The following is a 26182-nucleotide window of genomic DNA, read 5'->3' as shown; positions in this document are numbered from 1 at the left end:
AAATGGTGACATCCACTACAGGAGAACATGTCTCTATATAATCAATGCCAGGATATTTGCAAATCTTCTTGTGACACAAGTCGTCTTTATGTCTATCGACTTGACATTCTTTTTTTTCTCAAAAGAACACATTTATACCTCAACTGGCTTTATACTTTCAGGTGTTGGGGCTATCCGTCCAACTTCATATTTTTTTATGTGAAATCAATTTTCATTGCGTATTTTTCATTTGGCCAATTATTTATCTGTCCAAATTTTATGACAGATTTGAGCTCAAGATCCTCGTCAATATTAATAATATTGAGCGCTACATTATATTAACAATATCGTCGACGATCATTTTATATCGGTTCTACTATTATTCAATAAAGACATAACTTATTGAGATCTCTTTATCTTATTATTTTCAGGTACTTGAGCCTCTCCCATGAGGTCTTATGAAGTGTTATGTCGTGGTGCTCTTCTAGAGCACTTGCCTCCTTATTATGACCATCTTGAACATTTGCTCCTCTCCTTCTTCAAGGAGTTTTATCTCTGGAACCGATTAGTCTATTATGCTTTATGCATGCCATGGACTCTATTCATTATGGACTTTATTTTATTTGGAGCATTAGCAGCTGAATATGACATTTAGCTTTGGGCCAGCAAATACGTCCGGCAATATTTTGCAAATGAATTATCACTTGAACTTCAAGTTCACATTTTCTCGTACGAGGATCTCGATGTACTCATAATAATTCATTACATGCATTACTTTTTCAGCTGCCCATTTTCTCCCCCTATTGTTGGGATCACCAACACATATCCCTAGCCTTATTTGGGGATCTATCTGTGTGCACTGTGGTGGAACAATTAAATCATATAGCACATTCATATTTCTATATGGAAATTATTTGGTTCCTGACCCTGAACCGATTGTGATAGGGAGAACTTATCATAACTTGGCTAGATGCTTACAAGTGCTGTTGTATATTAAATAATACATCAAATACCAAATTTTATTTTGGCAATTTTGTTCTCATAACCAATGGTTTAGATATAATTGGAGGCATACAATTTCTACTAAACCAACTTGGATTTAAACCAGTATTATCAAGATAAATCATCATAATTTATATTCTGGAACTGTGCTCTAATAATTTGAGCAATCAATCTTGCAAAAGCCAAACTACAAGTTGATAACAAATGCACATGTGACCATAAAATAGATGCATCTATGAAAATCATATAATAGTAAACGGTCCACATGGAAGGTGACTGGGCCCATATATTTATCACCTTTTATTCGTTCCAGAAATCAAGGGATTCAATCCCTAACCTTAACTGGTATATCATGAGAATAAGCAGCACAAGAGAATTCTTGAAGAATCTTATATTTCTTCAATATATGCCAATGTAATTCTCAATTAATTTTTTCGCATCATAATTGAACCGAGATGGTCAACCGGTCATGCCAACTAATATTTATTTCAGTAAACCTCTAGTTTACTTGTGGCTTGTGATTGCATCATCATGCTTATACTTGTGTAGTACAAATAAAAGAAAAGTCAGGTAACCTTTCATATTTACCCGGTATAATTATAGTAATATAAAGATATTCAATCTTCTTTTCATTTATAGTCTCAATATGCCAACAACTTTGGCTAATATATTTGTAAATCAAAATATTTCTTTTGAGACTTACTACAATATTAATGTTATGAACAATTTCATTCATCCGGGTAGTAACAAATTAGTTCTTTTAGAACTCTTAACTGTTTTTGTACTACAAGATCTTTTGTCACACTATCCATATAATGAATGTCTCCTTCACAAAGAGAATCATATCATAATAATTGTAATGTTCAAAATCATCACAAGCAAAATAATTTTTTTTGCTTTAATTTTGCTTTTAATAACTTTTATAAGGCATGACAAAATATATTTTGGCGTATCATATGCATGCGACCAATGATATATTTATGTAACTACACAATAATATTCATTATCTTTCTTTGTCTCAAACCTCCCTTAAAGGTGAGTTGTAGTATTTATCCAACTATGCACAAGTACATTATTATGCATAATCTTTATCATATATATATTTTCACATTCACTTTCAGGAATGAGTATGCAATCTCAATATTTATCACAAGTCACATTCTCTTCAAAGAATTTCTCCCTTATTATAATTACCATAGTGATAACTATTATTATTTTGGCCTTTCGCACACCCACATTCATTGGTCAACCATTCGTCTTTATTTAGACTTATCATGCACTGCTATCACATTCACTTCAAGAATGGAGCAAATCAAGTGGGACAAGCTTCATGCTTTTTCATGAAAATTATATTATTATTTCTTTAGTTATTATTATTATTATTATCAATATAGTGCATTAGGACTCAAACCCAATGCCTTACCCATATAAAGGCATGCTAGGCCATAATGCGTTGGAACTTGAATCCAACATCGTTTCATCAACATAGTGCGTTGGGACTTGAACTCATTTTCTTACCCTCAAACTTTGGCATAATGGGCCAAAATTCACTAGGACTCGCACTCGAGCCTTTAAAATATTATTACTTCATAATTATAGGCATAAGTAAATTAACTTTCAAGAAGACATATACAACTATTTCAATCTTGAAACAATTCCTCTGCAACAAAAATGCTAGTTAGGATATATGCCATTTTGTTTTCAAATGATACAATCACTTTTACATTTTAATAAATTAATTAGGGGAAAGGTGCAGATAACCTATAACCACTTATATTTCAAAGACTATAAGAACTTCACCAAAAAAAATCCAATACGGAGGAATGAGCCTTATGTTTCCAGCAAAAATATTTAAGGCTTAATGCATAACTGTGACTATTATAAATTATAACTATATTGAGTTTATATTGATTGTATATTCGAATGCCAAATTTGTAAGGTACTGTAAAATCGCCTACATATTTGATAATTTTGCTTTCAATGAAATACATCATGTGATGGTAAAAATATTATTACTAAATTACCTTAATAATTATCTATCATAGTATGTAAAAGGTCAGAACATATATATATACGTTAGAATATTATCTTTGTCCTATAAGAGATATAGCAAATAAAGACATACCTTTCCAATTCTTTATTTCACTGGATACAATTGAAAAAAATATTTTTACTAAACACTGCACATAAAGTTAATGCAAAGATATGAAAATATGAATGGGTTTAGATGGATGTAAAACTTATCTTTGTATTATCATCCAAGACATTTTTCATTGTACTTGATCTCATTGCCTGCTTATAACTTACATAGTCTTGACATAGAAGATTATGAAATGAGCAATTCATGCTGATAACATGTTATAAAATAAAAGCAACTTAGTAAAACATGAACAAGACATGTTGTTATGAAATAAAAGCAATTTAGTAAAACATGAACAAGAAATGGAGATAGAGAGAAGGAAGAGATTTTCTTCTTCAATTGTGTGTATTTTTCTATCTATTACAAGGCCTTTATATAGGCATAAAAAGTGAAGAAAAATATGTCATTGAATATGTCATTAAGCATAAAAATATGTCATTAAGTATTTGAGAAGATCATGGAGGAAGAGTAGACATCCACCATAATTTAATTTTTCTTATAACACTTTTAAGCATTTGTGCTTAAGAGCTACTTTTTTTAAGCCAATCCAAACGGGCTCTGAGTCCTGGTCAAAGAAGTTGTGTATTAGACACACTTTTAAAAGGTTGAGCGTGTAATATTATTTTCGTCCACAGAAAATGTGTAACATGGATTCGGTCCATTAGAGTTTTTGACCAATATTGTCCCTTATCTTTGAAGGTTGGTCTATTTTGGTCTCTCAAATATAACCCTGAGCATATTTAGTCCCTTAAGTATGCTAAAGTGGAGCACCTTTAGTCTCACTGACACAATATGTTCAAAAACTAACTGTGTTACCCAACTCTGATTCATGAAATAAATCTTCTGCTCTGAAGCAAAATGTTTCCTCTCCTTTTATTGGATAATGCAAATTATCACTTTAATTTTTCATTTTTAGATAATGTCTTCTAAAATTTTGACCTTGAAAATATCCCCTTATGTGCAAGTTTTCAATGAGAAAATGACACTGTATAGCCGCTGTAAAAATAATAGCCGAAAAATATATAAAATTTGTATATATATACATTTAAAAATTTTGGGTTGATTTATACAAATTTTATATATTTTTTCGGCTACTATTTTTACAGCGACTATACAGTGTCATTTTCTCATTGAAAATTGACACAAAAGGGGATATTTTCAAGGTCAAAATTTTAGAAGACATTATCTAAAAATGAGAAATTTAAGTGATAATTTGCGTTATCCAATAAAAGGAGAGGAAACGTTTTGCTTCAGTTTACTTCATGAATCATAGTTGGGTAACATCGTTAGTTTTTGAACACATTGTATCAGTGAGACTAAAGGTGCTCCATTTTTACATACTTAAGGCACCAAATATATTCAGGATTATATTTGAGGGACCAAAATAGATTTATCCTAAAAAATAAGGGACAATATTGACCAAACACTCGTTCAGGTGTCAACTTATGTATTTTGGCCAAATAGAACCTAAATCTTTGTAATAATAGCCTCCCGGCAAAAGTAAAAAACGTAAAAATTGAGCCTTTTAGATCCTTCTAAAATATGGAGTATATACCAAAAATGTTGGGCCTTAAAGGTCCAACTTCTAGATCCATCTTTTTTCAGAACCCTCCAGACCGTTCCTACTAGCATTTCTCTCTATTGCACTTTCTCGCGTACACATTCTTTTCCCAGATCCAATTCTTACAGTCGCCGCCGTCTTCAACTGCTTTCCGCCGCCGCTTATTAAACGCAGAATGGCTCGAATGGGAGAAGGAGACAAAAGATGGATCGTGGAGGACCGTCCAGACGGCACAAACGTCCACAACTGGCACTGGTCTGAAACCGATTGTCTCGAATGGTCCCGCAACTTCTTCAACAAGCTACTCTCAAACCAAACACTCCTCAACGGCGAAGGCAATCTCTACATCCGAACGAAAAAGCTCGAAAAACTCGAAGGAGAAGCGTACGTTAATATCCGCAAGGGAAAGATAATTCCAGGGTATGAATTAAGTCTAGTACTTTCATGGGAAGGTGAAGCTAAAGACACTGACGGCACAAGTTTGTTGAAAACTGAAGGGACTGTAGAAATCCCTTATATATCCGACGAGAATGCTGGTGAAGACCCTGAAGCTAGGGTTACAATTAGGGATGAGGGTCCCATCGGGAAAAGATTAAAAGATGCTTTTATTGCAAAAGGGAAGACTTTCGTTTTCGAGCAAGTTCAGGTTTATGTTAATGCTATGGCGAGAGGTGGTCCTGCTAAGGACGACCTCGAATCGAAGAAAGTTGTAAGCAAAACTGCGGGTTCTGCCAAGGGGGTAGGTGCAGTTGAGAAGGATAAAGTTGCAGTGAAAGAGGTTGTGAAGAAGGAGGAGAAGAAGAAGGAAGGGTTTAAGACGATTGCGATGACGGAGAAGTTCAATTGCAGAGCGAAGGATTTGTTTGAGATTTTGATGGATGAGAGGAGATGGAAGGGCTTTTCACAGAGCAATGCGAGGATCAGTAAAGAGATTGGGGGTGAATTTACTATATTTGATGGGTCAGTGACTGGGAAAAATGTGGATTTGCAGGAAGGAAAATTGATTGTACAGAATTGGCGGTTTGGTAGCTGGCCTGATGGGATTGAGTCCACGGTATGATATTCTGGCCCTTGCGTTTCTGTAGTATCTTTAAGCATCGATATCAAATAATTTATACCGTTACTGTAATTTAACCTAACTTATTATAACACATTACTTGCCATTTATGGTAGGTTATCAATGAATGCTTATATATTAAATAGATTACCTACAACTACCTTTTAAATGACCTGATTATGTGAATATCTTTTATACCATCAATGCATAGAACTTAAACTCCATCAATCTGATGAATTTGAGTATACATGACCGTGTGAATGTTATATGTTTAGAGAGGAGAGCATATTTTATGGTCAAATGATCACCGATTTAGTTTGTAAGCATTGTCAGATGGACAAAGTTTTGTTAGTCCACTATTCTGGTTGTAAGAGAAGCATGGACCAAGGCTTTTTTCCGGGAACATGACAAAATGTTTTTGACAGTGGGTTTATGTGTTGAATGTATGATAAGCAGAACAGCTTTTCTGGCTTAGTTGGCTTCGATGGCCTATGGAGAATAGGGATCATATCAACTGCACTCTCATTTTTTGCTGCATTGCTCTGTTATATTAGTTTGTTACTTAACAATCCAATTTGAAAGGAAGCACCCGCCATGAACTTTGAAGTATTCATCCAGTCTAATACCTTCATCCATTCTATGAATCATGCTTTTATTCATAGTTTACAGGGAATTAAGGATTAATAACGGTTACTTTGTAATTTGTATTGATTTGAAATGTGATAGCAGCCAAATATGCTTTATGCATTCAAAGTCCTTATATTTCTTTTAGTATTGTCAGTTCAGAATGCTTAAATAGAATGGTGTAACTCTTTTATGCAATATTGCTGTCATTTGTCTACATCAATAGACACAAAGAAATTGTTCATGGTAGATGAGATAGTCTAAGATTCCCCTCCCGAGCCGAGGGTCTTCCGGAAACAGCCTCTCTGCCTTCTTAAAGGCAGGGGTAAGGTCTGCGTACACTCTATCATCCCAAGACCCCACTTGTAGGTCTGCGTACACTCTACCCTCCCTAAACTCCACTTGTGGGATTACACTGGGTTGTTGTTGTTATAGATGAGATAGTCTAAGAGACAAGTTGTTAGTTTTCTGATGTAACTTTAATATTGGTCTTGCAGGTTCGAATTGTTTTTGATGAGCCTGAACCTGGAGTTACAGTAGTCAAGCTTACACATAGTAATGTGCCGGAGGAAGACAGGTCAGTTGTAGTTCGTCGGTATAGCATCCTATTCTACTCATATGCAAAGTATGATTTCTATCTCTCATGCTTCTCACTTCAACTCTGCAGATATGGAAATGCAACTGTTGTGGAGAATACTGAGAGGGGATGGCGAGATCTTATTTTCAACAAGATACGTGCTGTTTTTGGCTTTGGAATCTAAATCTTCCCAAGTGTGTAGAATTTTATAATTGATATTATACTTGCTGATTGTTTGAGACTGTTGGGTAACTAAGCCCAATTTTTCTGGGCAGACCTAATCATCCATTCAGCTGAGTTTCTTCTAAGCCGATTGTTTGTTTTCTGTTGATTAAAGCTGCTGTCTATCAATGAACATGTTAAAATATGCTTAAAATGAGAAAAGGTTCTATGGTTCCAGGTTGGTGATATAGTTCATTACTGAACTTCTACTCTATTCCGGGATGATACATGTTTTAAGATGTTGCCTTTTTCATTTTGGTAATCTTATTTGTGTGCTTGATAGACATCCACGTGGACACTATTATTAGCTCTTTGTGATGCTTCATATTCTGTTGGATGTATGTTGTAGAACTCAAATTTGTATGAGGTATTGCAGTTATCAAGTTTTCATGTTGGCAAGCTACTGATATGCTATACAATCTTCACTGCCTGTATATCTTTTGTCTCTTGGCTTAGAAAGATCCTTATTGGAAAATAAGTACGGCAATTAGATGCATTCCTTGTCGAGGAACAATCCCTTCGAACGATTGTTTGCAGTCAGAATGGCTACTTGGGATGTACCAAGTATTAGGTTCTGTACTTTTGATCTACTTTCTATTTGAGACATCACCTTAGTTTATGGTTGGACACCTTAGTTTCTCCAATTTGTTTGAAGAATCCTGAACCAAATAAATTTGTTTTAAAAAAAACAAACGAACAAAACTAGCTTTTCTAACTTGTGGAAGAAGGAAATTATAGGAGAGCTCTGCCAATTAAATGATGATAGGTATGAGGTATGTAAGAGTCCCTTGCGCGCACATACAAAACACAGTTTGAATTCGTTGTTTCTGGAGTAGCAATGAGCACAATTGTATATCACATGGACAAACTTAAAATCTGGACTTGTATCTTCCTCCTCATAGTTGGTCTGCATTAATAATCTAGTTGACACGGTAATTGGCGTAGGAGGACAAGTCAGTTGATGTCGACATCTTATATACTTTCCAAAAGATACGAGGTTTTTTTTGGCGTTGGAATCTAAATCTTACCAGGTGTGTGTACAATTCTATTATGAGATTCTTGGTTAACTTAGCCGAACTTTTGTTGGCACTATGGATATGAAGATTCATTCAGCTGGCTTTCTTCTATATTTAATGTCAATTCTATCTTGATTAAACTTGCATCTATCTATGAACACGTGCAATTTGCTCCAAGTGAAAAGTGGTTTTGTCGCCATAATTCATTAGTAAAACTCTACTTATTTTACTTGGAATAAGACGTGTGCCTTTTCATTTTTCATTTATGTTTATTTGTATACCTGTTATCGACATCCATTCAGATACTATCACGAGCTGTTGATGATTACTCTATATTCTGTGGTCTGTGTTCTGAATTGAATCATGTATGAGATAATACACAATGTTTCCTTGAAAAAGAGGACATAGTTGGAGAAACTCCTTAGGTTTTATTGAAGTGAAAAAGAGGGAGAGGTTGACAGAGTATAGAGTACAGAAATAGCAGTGCACTGTTATTCTTTTACTCCGCTTGAGCATTTATGTAATAAGAGACTCGAATATATTCTATTAGTTAGACTAATAAGTCCATTAAGAAAACTCAGGCCTAATGTGTCTGCATTTTAGGCCCATAGCATTTGAGATCAGATAAAGTAGAGTTGAGCCCAGCAAAAGCAAGACAGTTTCTTCTTTTAATATTAAAAAAGAAGAAGAATAATTAACTTAAACATCAGCAGCCCACTCAATTGCTTAAATTAAAAATAGTCGAAGTATGTAAAATATTTGTATAATTCATTTATAATATGTATATAATCATCATAATCAATCAATGTATAATCTAGGTATATCCAACATTCTCCGCTAAAAGGATTCTACCAAACGTAGTCCAAATGTAATGTATTCTGCGCCTTTGATTGTTGCTCCTTGTAGGGATGGCAAGCGGGTCGGGGAGGGTGCGGGGCGGGTTTTCTCTTAACCCGCAAAATTTCAATCTTCCCGTCCCGTCTCGCATAGCAGTTGCATTCGCGTTCACCCGCCCCGCATCTACACCCGCGTCCACCCGCCCCGCTCCGCATACTTTTTTGTTGTTGTTAGTTTTAAATTCTTTTTTTTAATCTTTTGGCTAGAAATTGTTTTACACTTTTACTATATTTACTCATGCTTTTTATTAATTCTAACAATTACAGAGTACTTATAAGATACTTACGAGAATTAAATCTTGCACATATGCAATAAAAGTAACTTAAAAAAAGTTTTTGATATCATAATACCTCTTTGTTTTTTAACTTTTTATATTTGATAAAAGTATATATGTTAATTTTAGAAAAAAGATCCAGTCAAGTAATATCGCCTCTAAGTAATATTCAATGAACTTTTAGATTTATGCCATGTGGATCATAAAATAATTAATGGCTAAGATTCATTTTATTCCTATACTTAGCGATCAGAAGAACTAATATTGGCAAAAATTACTAACAACAATCGTTAAGATTAATCATGTTTCTTCTAAAATGCAAAATAAAGCAAAATATGGGCAGTGGATGAATTTTCCGAAGAATCGTTGTTAAGAAATTTTGATAATATTTGGCACCAAGTACATAGAAAAGATGGATACTTGTATTTGTAATTTTGAGTTATTATTTGTAAAATTGCTTTCGAAAAATGGAAAAACTATATGCACTACATTTTACTTTATTTTGCTTCAATATATTACGTGGAATCAATTTCATTGCCAGAAAGTCAAAAATTTGAGTTTTCTTCTTTGATAAAGTTTTTAAACCCGCACCTGCACCGCACCCACATAGATTTAAATTTTTTTTATTTTGACCCGCCCCGCTCCGCACCCACACCCGCATATGTTTAAATCTGCCCCGTCCCTTATGTGTCTAAACCCGCACCGCCCCGTATCCGCACCGCCCCATTGCCATCCCTACCTCCTTGTAAGCAGGGGCGGAGCTACAGTAGTGGGTGCGGGTTCGAGCGAACCCAGTAACTTTTTTCGGAACCCTGTATTTGTATTGAAATATTTACTAAATCTATATATGTATACACTACCGAACCTAGTAACAAAAGGGGTTTTGGTTCAACGGTAAGGGTTGTGGGTTCGTTGAAAAAGATGGGGGTTCAATTCCTGTTAAAAACAGTATTTTATTTTAAAATTTAGAACACACACTTCAAATCCTAGGACGTTGAAATCAGGTGCCTCCAAGTCTTGTTTGATGAATTATAAACTACATAAAAGTTGTCCCTACTAGCCACGAGAAATACACGCAAACCGATATAAAAATGAACAATATTTTGGCACATGCAAAGAAAGGCATATTATGCCTCTTAAGGTAGTGCGATATAACCATTACGATATTTAAGAACTTTACAAAATGTCAGTGGAAATTAATTTTGTGCCTAAAATGTCATTAGGTCTTTGACGTAACCATCAGAATTAGGCTTAAATCGGTGATTTATAGAGTCAATAGGCAATACAGTAACTGTATAGAGTGATTGTGCGTTGGTAATCGGATTCATAAAGCAAATAAGCTGTTATAATGATTAAACTAGATCAACTGTTCTAAAAAGAATTACACAATCAATGTGTTAATAGACGTTTTCACCAAAATTTAGAATCAGCTTATTTTGAAAAGTAACTTATGTAAAAAGTACTTTTGAAAAAATATTTTTGAAAAATAATGCCATATGTCTGCACTCCGTTAGTCATTTTGCCATATCCTCGGCTTGTGTAACACATGCACCTTATTTTTTTGATAGGTTCTCGGGTGTTTAATAGGTGCACTTTTAATCATGTTGTGTTCAGTAGGAACAAGTCTTAGTTAAAGTGTTTAAATGAAAAAGTGTGACGATTTAAGGTTTTGTATATGCATTTGACTTTTTAAAAAGTATTTTTGACTTTCTAAAAGCCTGTCAAAACACTTCTAGCTTTCTAAAAACAAGTACTTCTAACTTTTCAAGGACAAATACACAACAGCTTCCTTAGGTTAAACCGTCGGATTAGACTGAACCGTAGGTAGCTCTTGATTTTATCAGCTCTTAAATCTCTTTCCTCCCCAATATTAGCTCTCAACTCTTCAAGCTTTGAGACTTTCACTCAAAAACATGTCTGGCTTTTGGCCACTGGAAAGACAATTATGCCTTTATGACTTATATTCTAAGAAAAAAGCCCTTACCATTATTGGGGAGGCAAAGTTTAATTTCTATTCCATATGTTTCAAATTAAACGAGATACTTTTATTTTTAGTCTGTTTCAAAATATTTCTTCCGTTCACTTTTACTTGGCACGTTTTGACTTTTCACGCCCAAAAGAAATAATAAATGAAGTGCATAATTTATCATGATACCCATATTAATTGATGCATATTTTATTGGATTTGAGAAAATTATTTGAAATGAGTAATAAATACTGTGAGTATAACAGGAATTTTTTTTTAATCTTCTCTTGATATGCGTAAAGTGACAAGTAAAAATGAAAATCCATTTTTAGTATACATGTCAAGTAAAAGTGAACGGGGGGAGTAAATGACATATTTCTAAATTTGAAAATAATTCCATTTTAAACGCTTCATTTTACTCATTTTACCCTTAATGAGAAGCTTTTATAACAACACAAATGTCATGGTCGTACAAAATTTTTACCCCTTAAGCTTTTAAGACCGCAATTTTTAAAAATCTTCTTTTTTTCTTAAACTTTGTGCCGAGTCAAACAACCTTATCTAAATTGAAATGGAAAGAGTACTAAATATTCTTACACCAAGAGAGATATTCGTTCGACCTACAAATTATACTATTTTTTTTTTTTATAAAAAAGAATAAAATTAGTGAAATTTCTCTTTTGAGATAAGCTTCCATTTTACTTTCTGATAATATGATGACTTGCAATCACAAGAAAACTTAAATTGAAAAGGACTTCGAAAAGGAAAATAAATAAGACTAAGGGTGTGTTTGTATGTAGGAAAATGTTTTCTCTGGAAAATATTTTCCTTTCATACCAAACACACCCTAAGTTTATGAGTTTTTTTTTCTTCCATGGCTAGTAATAGTATATTGTCGAAGCTCTGCTGAAGAAAATTATTAAGTTATTCTTAGTATTTTTTCGAATTTTAAAAATATACATAAGGGAGGAAATGTGGGAATTACAAGGTACAAAATAAGGTGATCAGATCGATAGCCAAGCAGTTATACTAAAGTTCCTCTAGTTCTTAGTAATTAAAAAAATAGCTCATAGAAAGCCCATAATCTGGAGATACATAATAAGTTACCCTCTCTGTACACTTTACTAAGATAAAGTTAAAATGTATTGAAAAACAACTACTATTAACAAGTGCTTAGAAACAACTAAATCATTTAAACTATTTATTGTTGAAAAGACTAAAGAAATATTGATGGGAGAATTATGTAATATCTATATCAGTGAAATGCAACAAGCCAGTATTCGATCTCATGTAGAAAAAATAGAAAATTAAATAGAATTGTATTCAGAGAAAGTAGAAGCATGATTTTGAGCCTTTGGTGGCATGTTAATAAGCATATCCAAGCTTTTCAAACAAGGGAAATGGACAAACTTTTGAAATAAACTTAAAAAAAGAAAAGAAAATGTAGAACAAGTACTTTTAGGACAACGAGAGTATCAACAAAATTATCCACTATACTTCAAATGATTGGTTGTGATATCATTTAAGGCGGCAAGTTTGCTATTTTTTACAATCGAAAAATAATTTGACAAAATGATAGCTTAAATTTTGAAATATAAATGTCAATTTATAGGCATGAAAATTATGATTTCTTCCTCCACAAGTCATAATATTGCCACCCCAATTGGATAAAGCTAAGATCATTTCAAAAAAGCACTACATCAGCTTTGGCATGCTTTGTTTTTGTCATTAAAAAAATTCTCCACAAATTGATTAATAATTAGAGTACACTAAAAATTGCATACGTCCTACGAAGACGACCAATATATGTCGTCCTAGCATTTGACAACTTCCATGTTTTTCTCTAACGTAAACATGACAAGAAACCATAGAACATTGACAAGCTCAAGTTTTTCTTTTTAGTTTTTTTTATAGAACAATTATAATTTATTTTGAATGTCAACAGAAGAGAAACAGGTGTTCTTTTTTTTTTTTTTTTTTTTTTTTTTGTGTAAGACATCATTATCAAGAAAAATAGAAAATGTAAGTCTTTGTGAAGTGATTTTAGTCTTCAAATGATTTTGAATTTTATATTTTGCTTCCATAATGTAACAAAATTTTCTTATATACATTGACTTCTAATCATGAAACTCCCTACCAAGCACCTGACTTTGACTGAGGGAACCAAATTGGAAAAATGAAATATTTTAACACAGGTTGAGAGTATTAATAAATTAGGTAATCGAAGGCAACCCACCAAAATTTCTTGTATGAAATTAAATAGGGTTTTTGATTCATTCGATATCCTAACCGTGAAGATATTACCATAAATCATTAGCTCAAACATTATTGTAAACTACGGATGCTAACAAACACCCACTATCAGAGTTAGAATCTAGGGTGGGTTCTAGTAGTCCAACTGAAATTATTGTGTGCGACTCAAATCATGTATACATATGAAAAAATTGATACAGAAACATTATAAAATCGCACTTATTCTAAACTCATTAATTCTAACTCGTGTAAGTTTTTTATTAACAATTTTTCTTTTTTTCTTTAATTTTATGTGGGGAGACTGGACAGAAAAAGGAGTTATTAGTGCTCATCCACCGTTCAATGATTTCAGTCTAGGAATAAATTTGAACTTGCATTTATGTTGAACTTCAGCCATAACTTGTGAATTACTCCCTCCTTTGACTTTTACTTGGCATGTATAATAAAAATAAATTTTGAAGATAATTTTTTTTTTACTGTTATACCCACAGTATTTATTACTCATTTCAAATCATTTTCTCAAATCCAATAAAATATGTATCAATTAATATGGATATCATGGTAAATTATGCACTTCATTTATTATTTCTTAAGGGGCGTGAAAAATCAAAACGTGCCAAGTAAAAGTGAACGGAGGGAGTAATAATAATAAATATAGGTACCCTAATATTAATTGAATAGATGCAAAACTCTCCTGAATTTTCTAATCTCTGAGAAACCGTATCTTGTACCTTTTAGAATCCCTATTCTCCATGCTATGACATTTATTGTGCAAAGTAATTTCTTTTCAAGATTTACAGCGACAAACATAGATTTATAAAAATATAATTTGTTTTCCAAACAATTTCATACATTTATGTTGATCATCCGTAACTTGTGAAGTAATCGTAAATATAAATACCTTCATATTATTCTCCTTGCTATGACATTTATTATACGGAAAACATTTTCTTTCAAGAAGAAAGTATTAATATGGTTTTTGATAAATCTAATTTGTTTTCCTATAATAAACATGAACTTTAAATATCTATATAGTATGTGTTCCCGATTATTGATCACTAACGAAATAGATCGTTGAAAGAGCTAACATCTATCAACTACTTGAGAAAATAAGTAATTCAGATCATGTTTATCTTCATTGGTTTTTCAGATTTATATGATCAAACAGTCATTTGATTTTCTGATATACTATATTGATTTTGAGTAAACAAAGCGAAGCAGATGTGATTTTAACATCTCTGTGAAATGCCTTTTAACACGTCCTTTATTTCAGCAGTAATGTTGCACCTGTTTGACACTGTAAAATAAAATGCTCAATAAATCCTACAACTAAAGATATTAGTAATTTAATTCAACTTTTAAACAGTACCTATAGTAGATCATGTCCCAAAAGAATCATCACAAATTACTATATCTTTGCAAGAAAATGGCGCACATAGCGGTTTGGACTAATTAAAAATATGGAAAAAAATACTAATGCAAATGTAACTTCTTTTTCCAACAACTTCTCCAAAAAATTATATCAAGCAATACAACAGTCTTTTTTCTTATCATCTAAATTCCTAGTCAAACTACACTTTCTCAAACTTCATCCTTAGTTCAAAGCTCACCATAAACAGTAGAGTATAATTAATTAAAGAAAGTAAAAAAGAATCATTAGTGGCAAATCACAACCAAGAATCACCTATGTCAAAATCCGAACTATGTACAAAACTAACTATAGGTCACTAAACTTGCAAACTTATGAAGCAGCCTGCGGAGGATGAATTTGTGCAGGTGGAAATGGGAAGAGATTGGGCTTTGCCAAAGAAAGCGTTGTGTTTGTGGCGGCGGCATTGGCCGTGGCCGTGGCAGAGGTAGTGGTAGCAGCAGCGGCTGTAGGGACGGCCGTGGCGGCGGTGGTGGCGACGCGCTCACAAGACGGACACATAGTGAGAGTGGTGGCAGGAAGTTGCATGTAGAAAGGTTGGGAAGATTTCAAAGCTCTTAATTCTTGAAGCTCTTTTTGCAGCCTCCTATTCTCTTCTGTCAGTTTCTCACAACACCTTTTTAAATATTCACAATCTAGTTCTGTCTGCTTCAATTTCGTCCTGCCATTGTTGAATTTATATAAATGCACCAATTAATAATATAGTAATTACTAATAGTACAATTTACTTCTAATATTAACAAGAAAATTTTACTTTTTTATTGGATAGTATGAAATTAAATGCTTACCTTGCTCTTCTGTTTTGGAACCAAACTTCTACTTGTCTAGGCCGAAGGTTTAACTGCTTTGCCAGAGCAAGCTTCTGTTTCTGCAAAATGTTAAAATTCTTTTCCTATTGAGAACAAAATCAGTACTGGATACTTCCATAGATTAGGAAAAAGAAATACATAAGTACTAAAAAACTAAATAAATACTCCGGTGAAAATAATATTCCTTTATTTCCATATTTAATGACTACATAAATATATTACTATAAGTGATAATATTACTAATTTAAATTTCTTTAACAAATATTTAAGAAAATTGTGGTAAAAAGAATACCTCTGATTCTCCACATAGTAATAGTGCCATATAAATTGAGGAGAGAGTAATAACATCAAACATCAATGTTTTGCTAATGTAAGTTCCAATTTATAATATATTTTGTTAGTACATTTAAAAAAGAATATCAATTTTTTGAAATTTAGAAATAATTTAATCTAAACTATTCATCTTATCAAAGTTTTTATAGGCACACAATATGAAATATTTAATACCATAATTTCAAAAGTCTTATACTCACACAAATATTATTAACTTTTTACCAAATATTTTATTGATATACTTGGAAGATAAGACGAAACAATTAATCTCTCGATCAGCTTGGTTGTTAAGGGTTTAGCTCAAAAAGATTTCTTTCCTTTTTGACCAAGCCAAAGCCAACAAAAGGTTTGATTGACTTACAGGGTTGAGAGTGTTATGCTCTTTGAAACTTTCTTCAAGAAAAGCAGATTGCTCTTTGGTAAGTCTCAGTTTTTTTCTAGCTAAACCATTATTTTCATCTTCATCACTAACTCCTCTTTCTGTATTTCCTGCTTCAAAATGATCTCTCTTTCCTATTAATGATCTGCTAATTCCACTTCTGTATATTGATGAAAATTCCATCTGAAAACTTGATACTGCGCTGTTGCTGTTCGGAGATGAGAGGTCCGTCCCTTCTTCCGCCTCCTCTGCCAGTATTATTGGCCGCCGGTTCATGTCCAACACCATTCTTTCCGGTCCATTTGTTAAACCCGGTTCAGCTGCTACTGAAACAAAATACTATTTTTTCAGATAAGGATCGTCAAGATTATCAACACAAATTATATATAAAAAATTACAGAAAAGAAAAAGAGAAACAAATCACAAGACAATAGTCAATAGGGTGAAGGAGAAGAAGAGGGTGGGGTGTGAAAAGAACTTACTATTTGGATTGCTCTTTCCTAAACCCATGCAGAATCTTATATCTTTATTGCTACCCGTTAGCAGCTCCTCATGTGACGAAGAATTATTAGTAGATTTTTCAAGAAAAGAAAATGGTTTTTGGGTATCCCCTCCTAAGCTCAAAGCTAACTCCATTAGAGAGAGAGAGAGAGAGAGAGAGAGAGAGGAAATGTGGAATTTGGTTGAGTTGAAGAATGGAAGAAAAGGGGACCTGAGTGAGGGTTAATTTAAAAGATGGCTTTGTCCAATCAATTTTTAACTAGTAGGACGATAATTAAATTAAAGGGCAAAACTCAAAAGGCTTTTCTTTTTAATTTGTTTTTGGATTTGGGCAAAAAGTAAAATTGACCGACAAAATGCTCATTGAAGAGCGCACGTGAATTCATATAAAGATACAATTGTTCATACCTATGATACGAATAGCGTGAGAAAGGGAAATATACTGTCTCAAAACAATATATACTGCTGCACTAATAATATATATAGTGTTATAAAATAAAAGCAACTTAGTAAAACGTGAACAAGACATGTTGTTATGAAATAAAAGTAATTTAGTAAAACATGAACAAGAAATGAAGATAGAGAGAAGGAAGAGATTTTCTTCTTCAAATGTGTGAATTTTTTTTTATCTATTACAAGACCTTTATATAAGCATGAAAAGTGAAGAAAAATATGTCATTGAATATGTCATTAAGCATAGAAATATGTCATTGAATATGTCATTAAGTATTTGAGAAGATCATAGAGGAAGAGTAGACATCCACCATAATTTGATTTTTCTTATAACACTCCCCCTTGGATGTCCATAGATAATGTGTCTCGTTAAAACCTTATTAGGAAAAAATCCTATGGGAAAAAAATTCTAGTGAAGGAAAAAGAGTACACATATTTAGAAATCCGCCTTTTGGTTGCCTCGTTAAAAACCTTGCAAGGAAAACCTAGTGGGACAAAACCTTGTAAGGGGAAAAGAGTACAACGCGTATTAACTCCCCCTGATAAGAGCATCAATTCACATCCTTGAGCCTTCGCATCCCAATCTTGTTCACTAGTTTCTTGAAGGTTGACGTCGGTAGAGATTTGATGAACAGATTAGCCATATTATCACTTGAACGGATCTGTTGCACATTGATATCACCATTCTTTTGAAGATCATGTGTGAAAAATAACTTTGGTGAAATTTGTTTTGTCCTATCCCCTTTATAAATCTCCCCTTCAATTGGGCTACGCATGTTGTATTGTCTTCATACAAAATTGTGGGTAGTTTGTCACACTTCAAACCATATTTGTCTCGAATAAGGTGTATTATAGACCTCAGCCATATACATTCTCGACTTGCTTCATGAATAGCAATTATCTCAGCATGATTAGATGAAGTAGCCACGATTGATTGCTTAGTCGATCGCCAAGATATGGCAGTGCCTCCATATGTAAACACATAGCCTGTTTGAGATCGAGCCTTGTGTGGGTCATATAAATATCCAGTATCAGCATAACCAACAAGAACGGGACTACAATCATTGCCATAAAATAATCTCATATCGGTAGTCCCTTTTAGATACAACAATATGTGTTTGATTCCATTCCAATGTCTCCTTGTAGGAGCAGAGCTATATCTTGTTAAGACATTAACTGAAAAAGTTATGTCAGACCTTGTAATGTTAGAAAGATATATTAGTGCACCAATTGCTCTAAGATATGGTACTTCGGGACCAATAAGCTCTTCATTATTTTCATGAGGTCGGAATGGATGTGCTTTATCCATATATAATCGCTTTAAAATCATTTTAGTGTATGCTGATTGATGGACAAAAATTCCATCTTTCATATACTCAATTTGTAGACCAAGACAAAATTCTGTCTTTCCAAGATCTTTCATTTCAAATTCTTTCTTTAAATAGTCTACTGCTTTAGGAAGCTCCCTAGGAGTTCCAATGATATTTAAATCATCAACATACACGGTGATTATAACAAATTTAGATCCAGATCTTTTTATAAAGATACAAGGACAAATTGAATCCTTCTTGTACCCTTCTTTCAACAGGTACTCACTCAGGCGACTATACCACATGCGTCATGATTGTTTCAATCCGTATAAGGATTTTTGAAGCTTTATTTAATAAATTTCTTGAAAACCTTAATATGCTTCAGAACAATTTAAATTCTTCAATGATTTCCATTATACGCATATCACGTTTTTCTTGTATTGCCAGATTAAAACCTGAAATGGCGACATCCACCACATAAGAACATGTCTCTATATAATCAATGCCATGATATTTACAAATTTTCTTGTGACACAAGTCATCTTTATGTTTATCGACTTGACCTTTTTTTTTCCGCACAAGAACGCATTTATACCTCCACTGGCTTTATACTTTCAGGTGTTGGGACTATCCGTCCAACTTCATATTTTTCAGGTGAAATTAATTTTTATTGCGTATTTTTTATTTGGCCAATCATTTATCTGTCCAAATTTCATTTTGAGCTCAAGATCCTCGTCAATATTAATAATATTGAGCGCTACATTATATTAACAATATCGTCGACGATCATTTTATACCGGTTCTACTATTACCCAATAAAGACATAACTTATTGAGATCTCTTTATCTTATTATTTTCAGGTACCTGAGCCTTTCCCATGAGGTCTTATGAAGTGTTATGTTGTGGTGCTCTTCTAGAGCACTTGCCTCCTTATTATAACCATCTTGAATATTTGCTCCTCTCCTTTTTCAAGGAGTTTTATCTTTGGAACCGATTAGTCTATTATGCTTCATGCATGCCATAGACTCTATTCATTATGGACTTTATTTTATTTGGAGCATTAGCAGCTGAATATGATATTTAACTTTGGGTCAGCAAATACGTCTGGCAATATTTTGCAAATGAATTATCCCTTGAACTTCAAGTTCACATTTTCTCATACGAGGATCTAGATGTACTCATAATAATTCATTACATGCATTACTTTTTCAGCTGCCCATTTTCTTCCCCTATTATTGGGATCACCGACACATATCCCTAGCTTTATTTGGGGATCCATCTTTGTATGTTGTGGTGGAACAATTAAATCATATAGCACATTCATATTTCTAGATGAAAATTATTTGGTTTCTGACCCTGAACCGATTTTGATAGGGAGAACTTATCTTAATTTGGCTAGATGCGTACAAGTGCTGTTGTATATTAAATAATACATCACATACCAAATTTTATTTTGGTAATTTTATTCTCATAACTAATGGTTTAGCTATAATTGGAGGCATACAATTTCTGCTAAACCAACTTAGATTTAAACCAGTATTATCAAGATAAATAATCATAATTTATATTTTGGAACTGTGCTATAATAATTTGAGCAATCAATCTTGCAAAAGTCAAACTGCAAGTTGATAACAAATGCACATGTGACCAAAGAATAGATGCATCTATTAAAATCATATAATAGTAAACGGTCGACATGGCAGGTGACTGGGCCCATATATTTATCATCTTTTATTAGTTCCAGAAATCAAAGGATTCAATCCCAACTTTAACTGATATATCATGAGAATAAGCAGCACAAGAGAATTCTTGAAGAATCTTATATTTCTTCAATATATGTCAATGTAATTCTCAATTAATTTTTCGCATTATAATTGAACTGAGATGGTCAGCCGGTCATGGCAACTAATATTTATTTTAGTAAACCTCTAGTTTACTGGTGACATACGATTCCATCATCATGCTTATATTTGTGTAATACAAATAGAAAGAAAATCGGGTAATCTTTCATATTTATCCGTTATGATTATAGAAATATGAAAATATTTAATATTTCTTTCATTTATAGTCTCAATATGCCAACCACTTTGACTTATACATTTGAAACTCAAAAAGTTTCTTTTGAGACTTTACAATATCAATGTCGTGAATACTTTTATTCATCCGGGTAGTAATAAATTAATTTTTCCGGAGCTCTTAACAACTTTTGTATTACACGATCTTTTGTCACACCATTCATATAGTAAATATCTCCTTCATGGAGAAAATTATATGATAATAAATTGTCATTGTCAAAATTATCATAAGCAAAGATATTTTTTGCTTTAATTTTGCCTTTAATAACCTTCTATAAGGCACAACAAAATATTTTTTGGCGTATCATATGTACGCGACCAATGACAAATTCATGTAACCACACAATAATATTTATTCTCTTTATTTCACTCCAACCTCCCTCAGAGGTGAGTTGTGTGGTATTCATTCAATCATGCATTGCATGTCTTTATTCATTACTTTTATTACATATTACAACATTCACCTTTAGGAATGGGTCTGCATTCTCAATGCTTATCACAAGTCACATTCTCTTCAATGAATGTATCATAATCGGCGGCGTGCTTTATTATTTTGCATACCAATTTGATGGTAAACATTGCCTTCACATTTTAAAAAACTATTACTATTATTATTATTATTGTGAAGGCAATATTTACCTCTTGAGTTAAACTATTCATAATGTCATTTGGATATAATTCTCAACAATAGACTTTCGTTTACTCAAATCACCTAAGTAATTAGTGTCAAACAGATATATGAAAATATAAAATAATATTAAAAATTCACATGTGGTCTTTGCTGCAATAAGCTTACTTCAAGATGAAAGTGATATGACTAGAACATTAAAGAAAAATAATATATCAAATAGAATAATATAGTACTACTAGTTACCATGCACTTTTATGGAAACTAAGTATTATGCTCTCTAGAAAAACAAAGAGATATAGCAGAACCTTTAATTGAAAAAATCATTGACAATATTTTTAACATTAATGAAAAAGTCAATACTGGAATGACTCTACCATCTTGTTGCCTCCCACATCAGTTATAAAATAGGAGCAGTTATGTATTTTTTAAGTCACAAAAAACTAAACCCTTTTATTTATTTATTTAATGGAGTATACTAAGAATATCGTGTAAATAATGAAAAATTGGGTTGCAGAGATACAAACTCACTCAATGTTTTTTCAATATACGAGAATTAAAAGTTTTGATCGGCCAATGCTAATTCAAAATATTTTTCCATTTGGATCGTATATTTATTTATCAATAACGTATGCTAGTTGTGCTATTAAGATTACCCGAGAGAAACTTACCTCACATTACCTTTTCAAAAGTCAGAATGGCGCATGATGGTCAAGCATATATTTTATAGGAAAACGTTCAGTTAAGGGAAACTTTACATAAGGTTCTTGTTTTTTTTTTTTAAACTAAGGAACCAAAGTTCCTCAAATGACTTTGTAAAAGCTGTAGTAGCTCCCCAATTTCTTGTACTTCTTTTGGTCTTTGGTTTAGTACGTAACTCTTGGCTGCATCATTATATACTTCTGATTCTTATAATAAGATCTATATAACCAGGATACGAGATGAAAGAGATCAGACCAAACTTACAACAAATATTAGAAACTCGTTCATTGAAATAAATATTGATAATGCAATAAAATAAAATAAGTAAAATATGGATTAGTAATTAGTTTATATTTAAGTATTTTCCTTTATAAAGTAAAACACTTAAGAATATGAATGGATTTGTAAGAAGAAAATACTTAGCATTGGAAACATTCATAACAAATAAAGAACCTATGAGAAAAATGAATAAGAAAATGAGTTAATTAAAAAGGATTAGAAAATGTATCTTAGCATTAGCATTATATGCCTTATCACAGTGTACTGGTCTCCTCAACCCTATTGTTACTTCAGTTATATTTGATACCATTCTTTGAAATTGCTAAATGAGAAAGAAAAGCTTATATCTTCAAGATGAATATTAGGCACGACAGGAACATGCCTTTTATGATATAGGACAATTTTGTTTAGGGTATCGTGCTGATAACGTATTATAAAATAAAAGCAACTTAGTAAAACATGAACAAGACATGTTATTATGAAATAAAAGTAATTTAGTAAAACATGAACAAGAAATGGAGATAGAGAGAAGGAAGAGATTTTCTTCTTCAAATGTGTGTATTTTCTTATCTATTACAAGACCTTTATATAGGCATGAAAAGTGAAGAAAAATATGTCATTGAATATGTCATTAAGCATAGAAATATGTCATTGAATATGTCATTAAGCATTTGAGAAGATCATGGAGGAAGAGTAGACATCCACCATAATTTGATTTTTCTTATAACATATAGGAATTAATTAGGATATTCTTTTGTTCATGGTCATATTTGTGTGCCTTGTAAACGATACTTTTGCCCAAGATGTGGGGTCCTTTTAAAAAAAAGAAAAAGAAGTAGAATGATGATAGTACTTCCTAGGAGTATGTAATTCGTAATGATAATATTAGAGTCGCTGAATTACAGTATTTAAACTCTTTTTTTTTTCTCGGCGCACGTTAACGTGGCCTTGCTAACATACGCAGCTGGAAGCCATGGGAGGAAGAGGACGACCTAAACTTAATCTTATGAATATTCCGACTACTGATCTGAGATCAACAGATGCAAGGAAGGCAGTAATGGAGCTGTTTGTCTCACCAAAAGGGATGAGAATTGAAGAACCAACAGGAAACACTACTCCGAGGAGCATGCTAAGTGAGCAGAGCAAGCTAGAATTAGATCCAGCAATAAAAAATAGCAAGATGAAAGCAGTGATAGCTACACCTGTAGCTACTAGTGGACTAGGTTGTGGATTTGGGAGCGGGAAGGCACATATGCAATTGAAGACGCCAAATAGCAATGAAACAATGCCATGCAAAGCTGATACTGTAGAAATTCTCAAAGGTACTGATCAAATTGAGAAGGTAAATGGGAATCAATCATGGGCAAATGTGGTAGCAGGGAATAAATTGGCAATGAGAGGCATGAATCTTCAATATATAGCACCGATGATTTAAGATGGGGAGAAAATCGCGAAGCTAGATCTTGAGGATGTTGAGCAGGAAAATGCAAAATGGAGCTCAGCAATAATGCTGTATGTAATTGGAGATTCACCTACCATAGAAGCAATGGAACGATTCATAAATTTAGTGGGTAAATTCTCTACCAAACCTCAGATCTATTATTATAATGAAGATTATTTTGTACTCAGATTTGCTAATTTGGAAGAAAGGAACCAAGTGTTATATACTGGGCCTCACACTATCAATAACCGCCCCATTGTGATGAAAGCTTGAACACCAGACTTTAATCTGCACGATGAGGTCTTGAGAACCATTCCTTTGTGGGTGAGGTTCCCAAATCTTCCACTCAATTGCTGGAGTATGAAGGCACTAAGCAAGATAGGGAGTGCATTGGGAAATCCAGTGTATGCCAATGATTGTACACCTAGCACAGTTAGAATTTCTTATGCGAGAATGTTAATTGAGATGGACATCACCAAGCCCCTTCCTAGAAGAGTGAAGATGCAAGACCCAATGGGAAATACAATTGAACAAGAGATAAGTTATGATTGGGAGCCAACATATTGCAACAAATGCCTAAAGATAGGGCACAATTGTAATGAAAACAGAATACAACAACCACAAAAGCATGCATATAGAGGGAGATAAAACAAAGGCAAACAAGTCTGGTAGAGGACTGAGAAAGATGGACCTAAAGACAAAAATCGGGAGAAGGAGCTAACAAAGAGGATTGAAATAATAAAACCACCAGAGAATAGACCAGTGCAGGTTAGTGCAGCTGCAAAACAACCTGAAAAAGCAGGATGGACAACAGTCAGTGGAAAATCAGCAGCAAGAATGGCTAAAGCAAAGCAAGTTGAAGAACAGACACTAGCTGGCAACAATGGCTTTCAATATTTAGGGAGTGAACAAGCAACAAATGAACCAGGAACAAGAGTATGCAGCTGAGGAGCTATGGGGGCATATGAGATGTATCAGGATACCCAATTCATACCAGTATGAGTGTGGTCACATGGAATGTTAGAGGATTCAATAAAGCATACAAGCAAAAGGAGATAAAGGAGTTCATAAAGCAAAATAAAAAGGCAGTGATAGCCTTAGTAGAACACATAATAAGGGAACAGAAAGCTAGTAGTATAATCAGTAAAATTGCTCATGGATGGCAGTGGATATCAAATTTCAGCAACAATAATAAGAGCAGAATATGGTTACTATGGGATCCAAGAATATTTGATTTTGAACCAATTGATATAGATGACCAAATCATACATGGACAGGTCAGAACTCACTCAAGACTACTAGCATTTGGATTTACAACAATATATGGTTTGCATACTATAAAAGATAGGTTGAGTATGCGGCAGAAGTTGAGGCAGATAAATAGCTTGCAGCAAGGACCATGGCTAGAAATGGGAGATTTTAATGCAGTATTAAATAGCCAGGATAGGCAGCATGGTACTATAATACAAGATATGGAAACAAAGGATTTTAGGGAGTTCATGAGTGACACAAGAATGAATGAATTACCTGTTGTGGGAAGGGACTAAACATGGATAAATAACCATACATACAACAGAATAGATAGAGGATTAGTGAATATTGACTGGATGATGACATTGCCTAGCCTGAGTATGCAAATCCTAGAACCATCTTTCTCTGACCATTCCCCACTTAGGCTGACGATTTCACAATTTTAGAGGAAGAAAGCCACCCCATTCAGATTTTTCAATTGCATTGCTGAGCCTCCTCAATTTATTCAAGAAGTAGATCAAGCACGGAGCACAACTGGGAAAGATGGGAAGCTACATGGAGTATGGAATAAACTAAAAAGAGTTAAGCAAGTAATTAAAAGGCTTAACACTCAACACTACAAAGGTGTTGAAGACAAAATCAAAGTAATCAGAAGGGAGCTGCAGGAAGTGCAAGATAAAATGAGCAGCAGATTGCTGAATGTAGAATTAATTAAGTAAGAAAAGGAACTAAAGAGCAAATTAGAGAAATGGATACTGATAGAGGAAAGTATATATAGACAAAGGTCAAGAGTACAGTGGCTGAAGTTGGGTGACACTAACTTTGCATATTTCTTTGCTCATATGAAGAATAGGAACAGTTTGAATGGTATTCATGCTCTTACAAATGACCTTGGAGTGCAGCTACATATGGAGGAGGACATAGAGGGAGAAATACTTGGTTACTATAAACAATTACTAGGGTCAAATGCTCCTACAATTCCAGTAATTGATCCAAATATAATGCAAAGAGGGACAGTACTCAA

General features: G+C 33.3%; 2 protein-coding genes across 5 annotated transcripts; one reads left to right on the top strand and one right to left on the bottom strand.

Annotated features, from left to right (window-relative positions):
- The first annotated feature begins 4683 nt into the window (after positions 1-4683).
- On the top strand, positions 4684-7339 carry LOC104099644 (uncharacterized). The gene is made up of 3 exons (XM_009606698.4): positions 4684-5736; positions 6861-6940; positions 7031-7339. Exons 1-3 carry the CDS (start codon positions 4858-4860, stop codon positions 7122-7124), a joined length of 1053 nt encoding a protein of 350 aa, XP_009604993.1. The 5' UTR covers positions 4684-4857; the 3' UTR covers positions 7125-7339.
- A 7700-nt stretch (positions 7340-15039) lies between these two features.
- LOC104099643 (homeobox-leucine zipper protein HOX27-like) lies at positions 15040-17243 on the bottom strand. 4 transcript variants are annotated; one of them, XM_070196774.1, is made up of 4 exons: positions 17001-17243; positions 16501-16841; positions 15786-15889; positions 15040-15658 (listed from the first exon to the last, which is right to left on the bottom strand). In XM_070196774.1, the coding sequence occupies exons 1-4, from the start codon at positions 17152-17154 to the stop codon at positions 15310-15312; spliced, it is 948 nt and encodes a 315-aa protein (XP_070052875.1). In that variant the 5' UTR covers positions 17155-17243; the 3' UTR covers positions 15040-15309. The 4 variants fall into 4 exon arrangements, with proteins under 4 accessions (XP_070052875.1, XP_009604988.1, XP_070052876.1 ...); XM_009606693.4 differs by having other exon boundaries at positions 16501-16844; positions 17001-17238; XM_070196775.1 differs by having other exon boundaries at positions 15786-15865; positions 16501-16844; positions 17001-17235.
- Positions 17244-26182: the final 8939 nt, after the last annotated feature.

This window comes from Nicotiana tomentosiformis, chromosome 3 (genome assembly GCF_000390325.3).
Source record: "Nicotiana tomentosiformis chromosome 3, ASM39032v3, whole genome shotgun sequence".
Lineage (NCBI taxonomy): Eukaryota > Viridiplantae > Streptophyta > Magnoliopsida > Solanales > Solanaceae > Nicotiana > Nicotiana tomentosiformis.
Note: the sequence above shows the minus strand (reverse complement) of the source record. Positions and strands in the feature narration are given on the sequence as shown.

What these genes read in the sequence shown, in the direction of transcription:
- LOC104099643 (XM_009606693.4), bottom strand. Translation starts at nt 17,154, where the DNA reads ATGGAGTTAGCTTTGAGCTTAGGAGGGGATACCCAAAAACCATTTTCT. An exon ending in AGGAAAGAGCAATCCAAATA is followed by an intron (nt 16,845 to 17,000) that starts GTAAGTTCTTTT and finishes ATTTTGTTTCAG; the next exon opens with TAGCAGCTGAACCGGGTTTA. An exon ending in AGCATAACACTCTCAACCCT is followed by an intron (nt 15,890 to 16,500) that starts GTAAGTCAATCA and finishes TGTTCTCAATAG; the next exon opens with GAAAAGAATTTTAACATTTT.
- LOC104099644 (XM_009606698.4), top strand. Translation starts at nt 4,858, where the DNA reads ATGGCTCGAATGGGAGAAGGAGACAAAAGATGGATCGTGGAGGACCGT. An exon ending in CTGATGGGATTGAGTCCACG is followed by an intron (nt 5,737 to 6,860) that starts GTATGATATTCT and finishes TTGGTCTTGCAG; the next exon opens with GTTCGAATTGTTTTTGATGA. An exon ending in AATGTGCCGGAGGAAGACAG is followed by an intron (nt 6,941 to 7,030) that starts GTCAGTTGTAGT and finishes TCAACTCTGCAG; the next exon opens with ATATGGAAATGCAACTGTTG.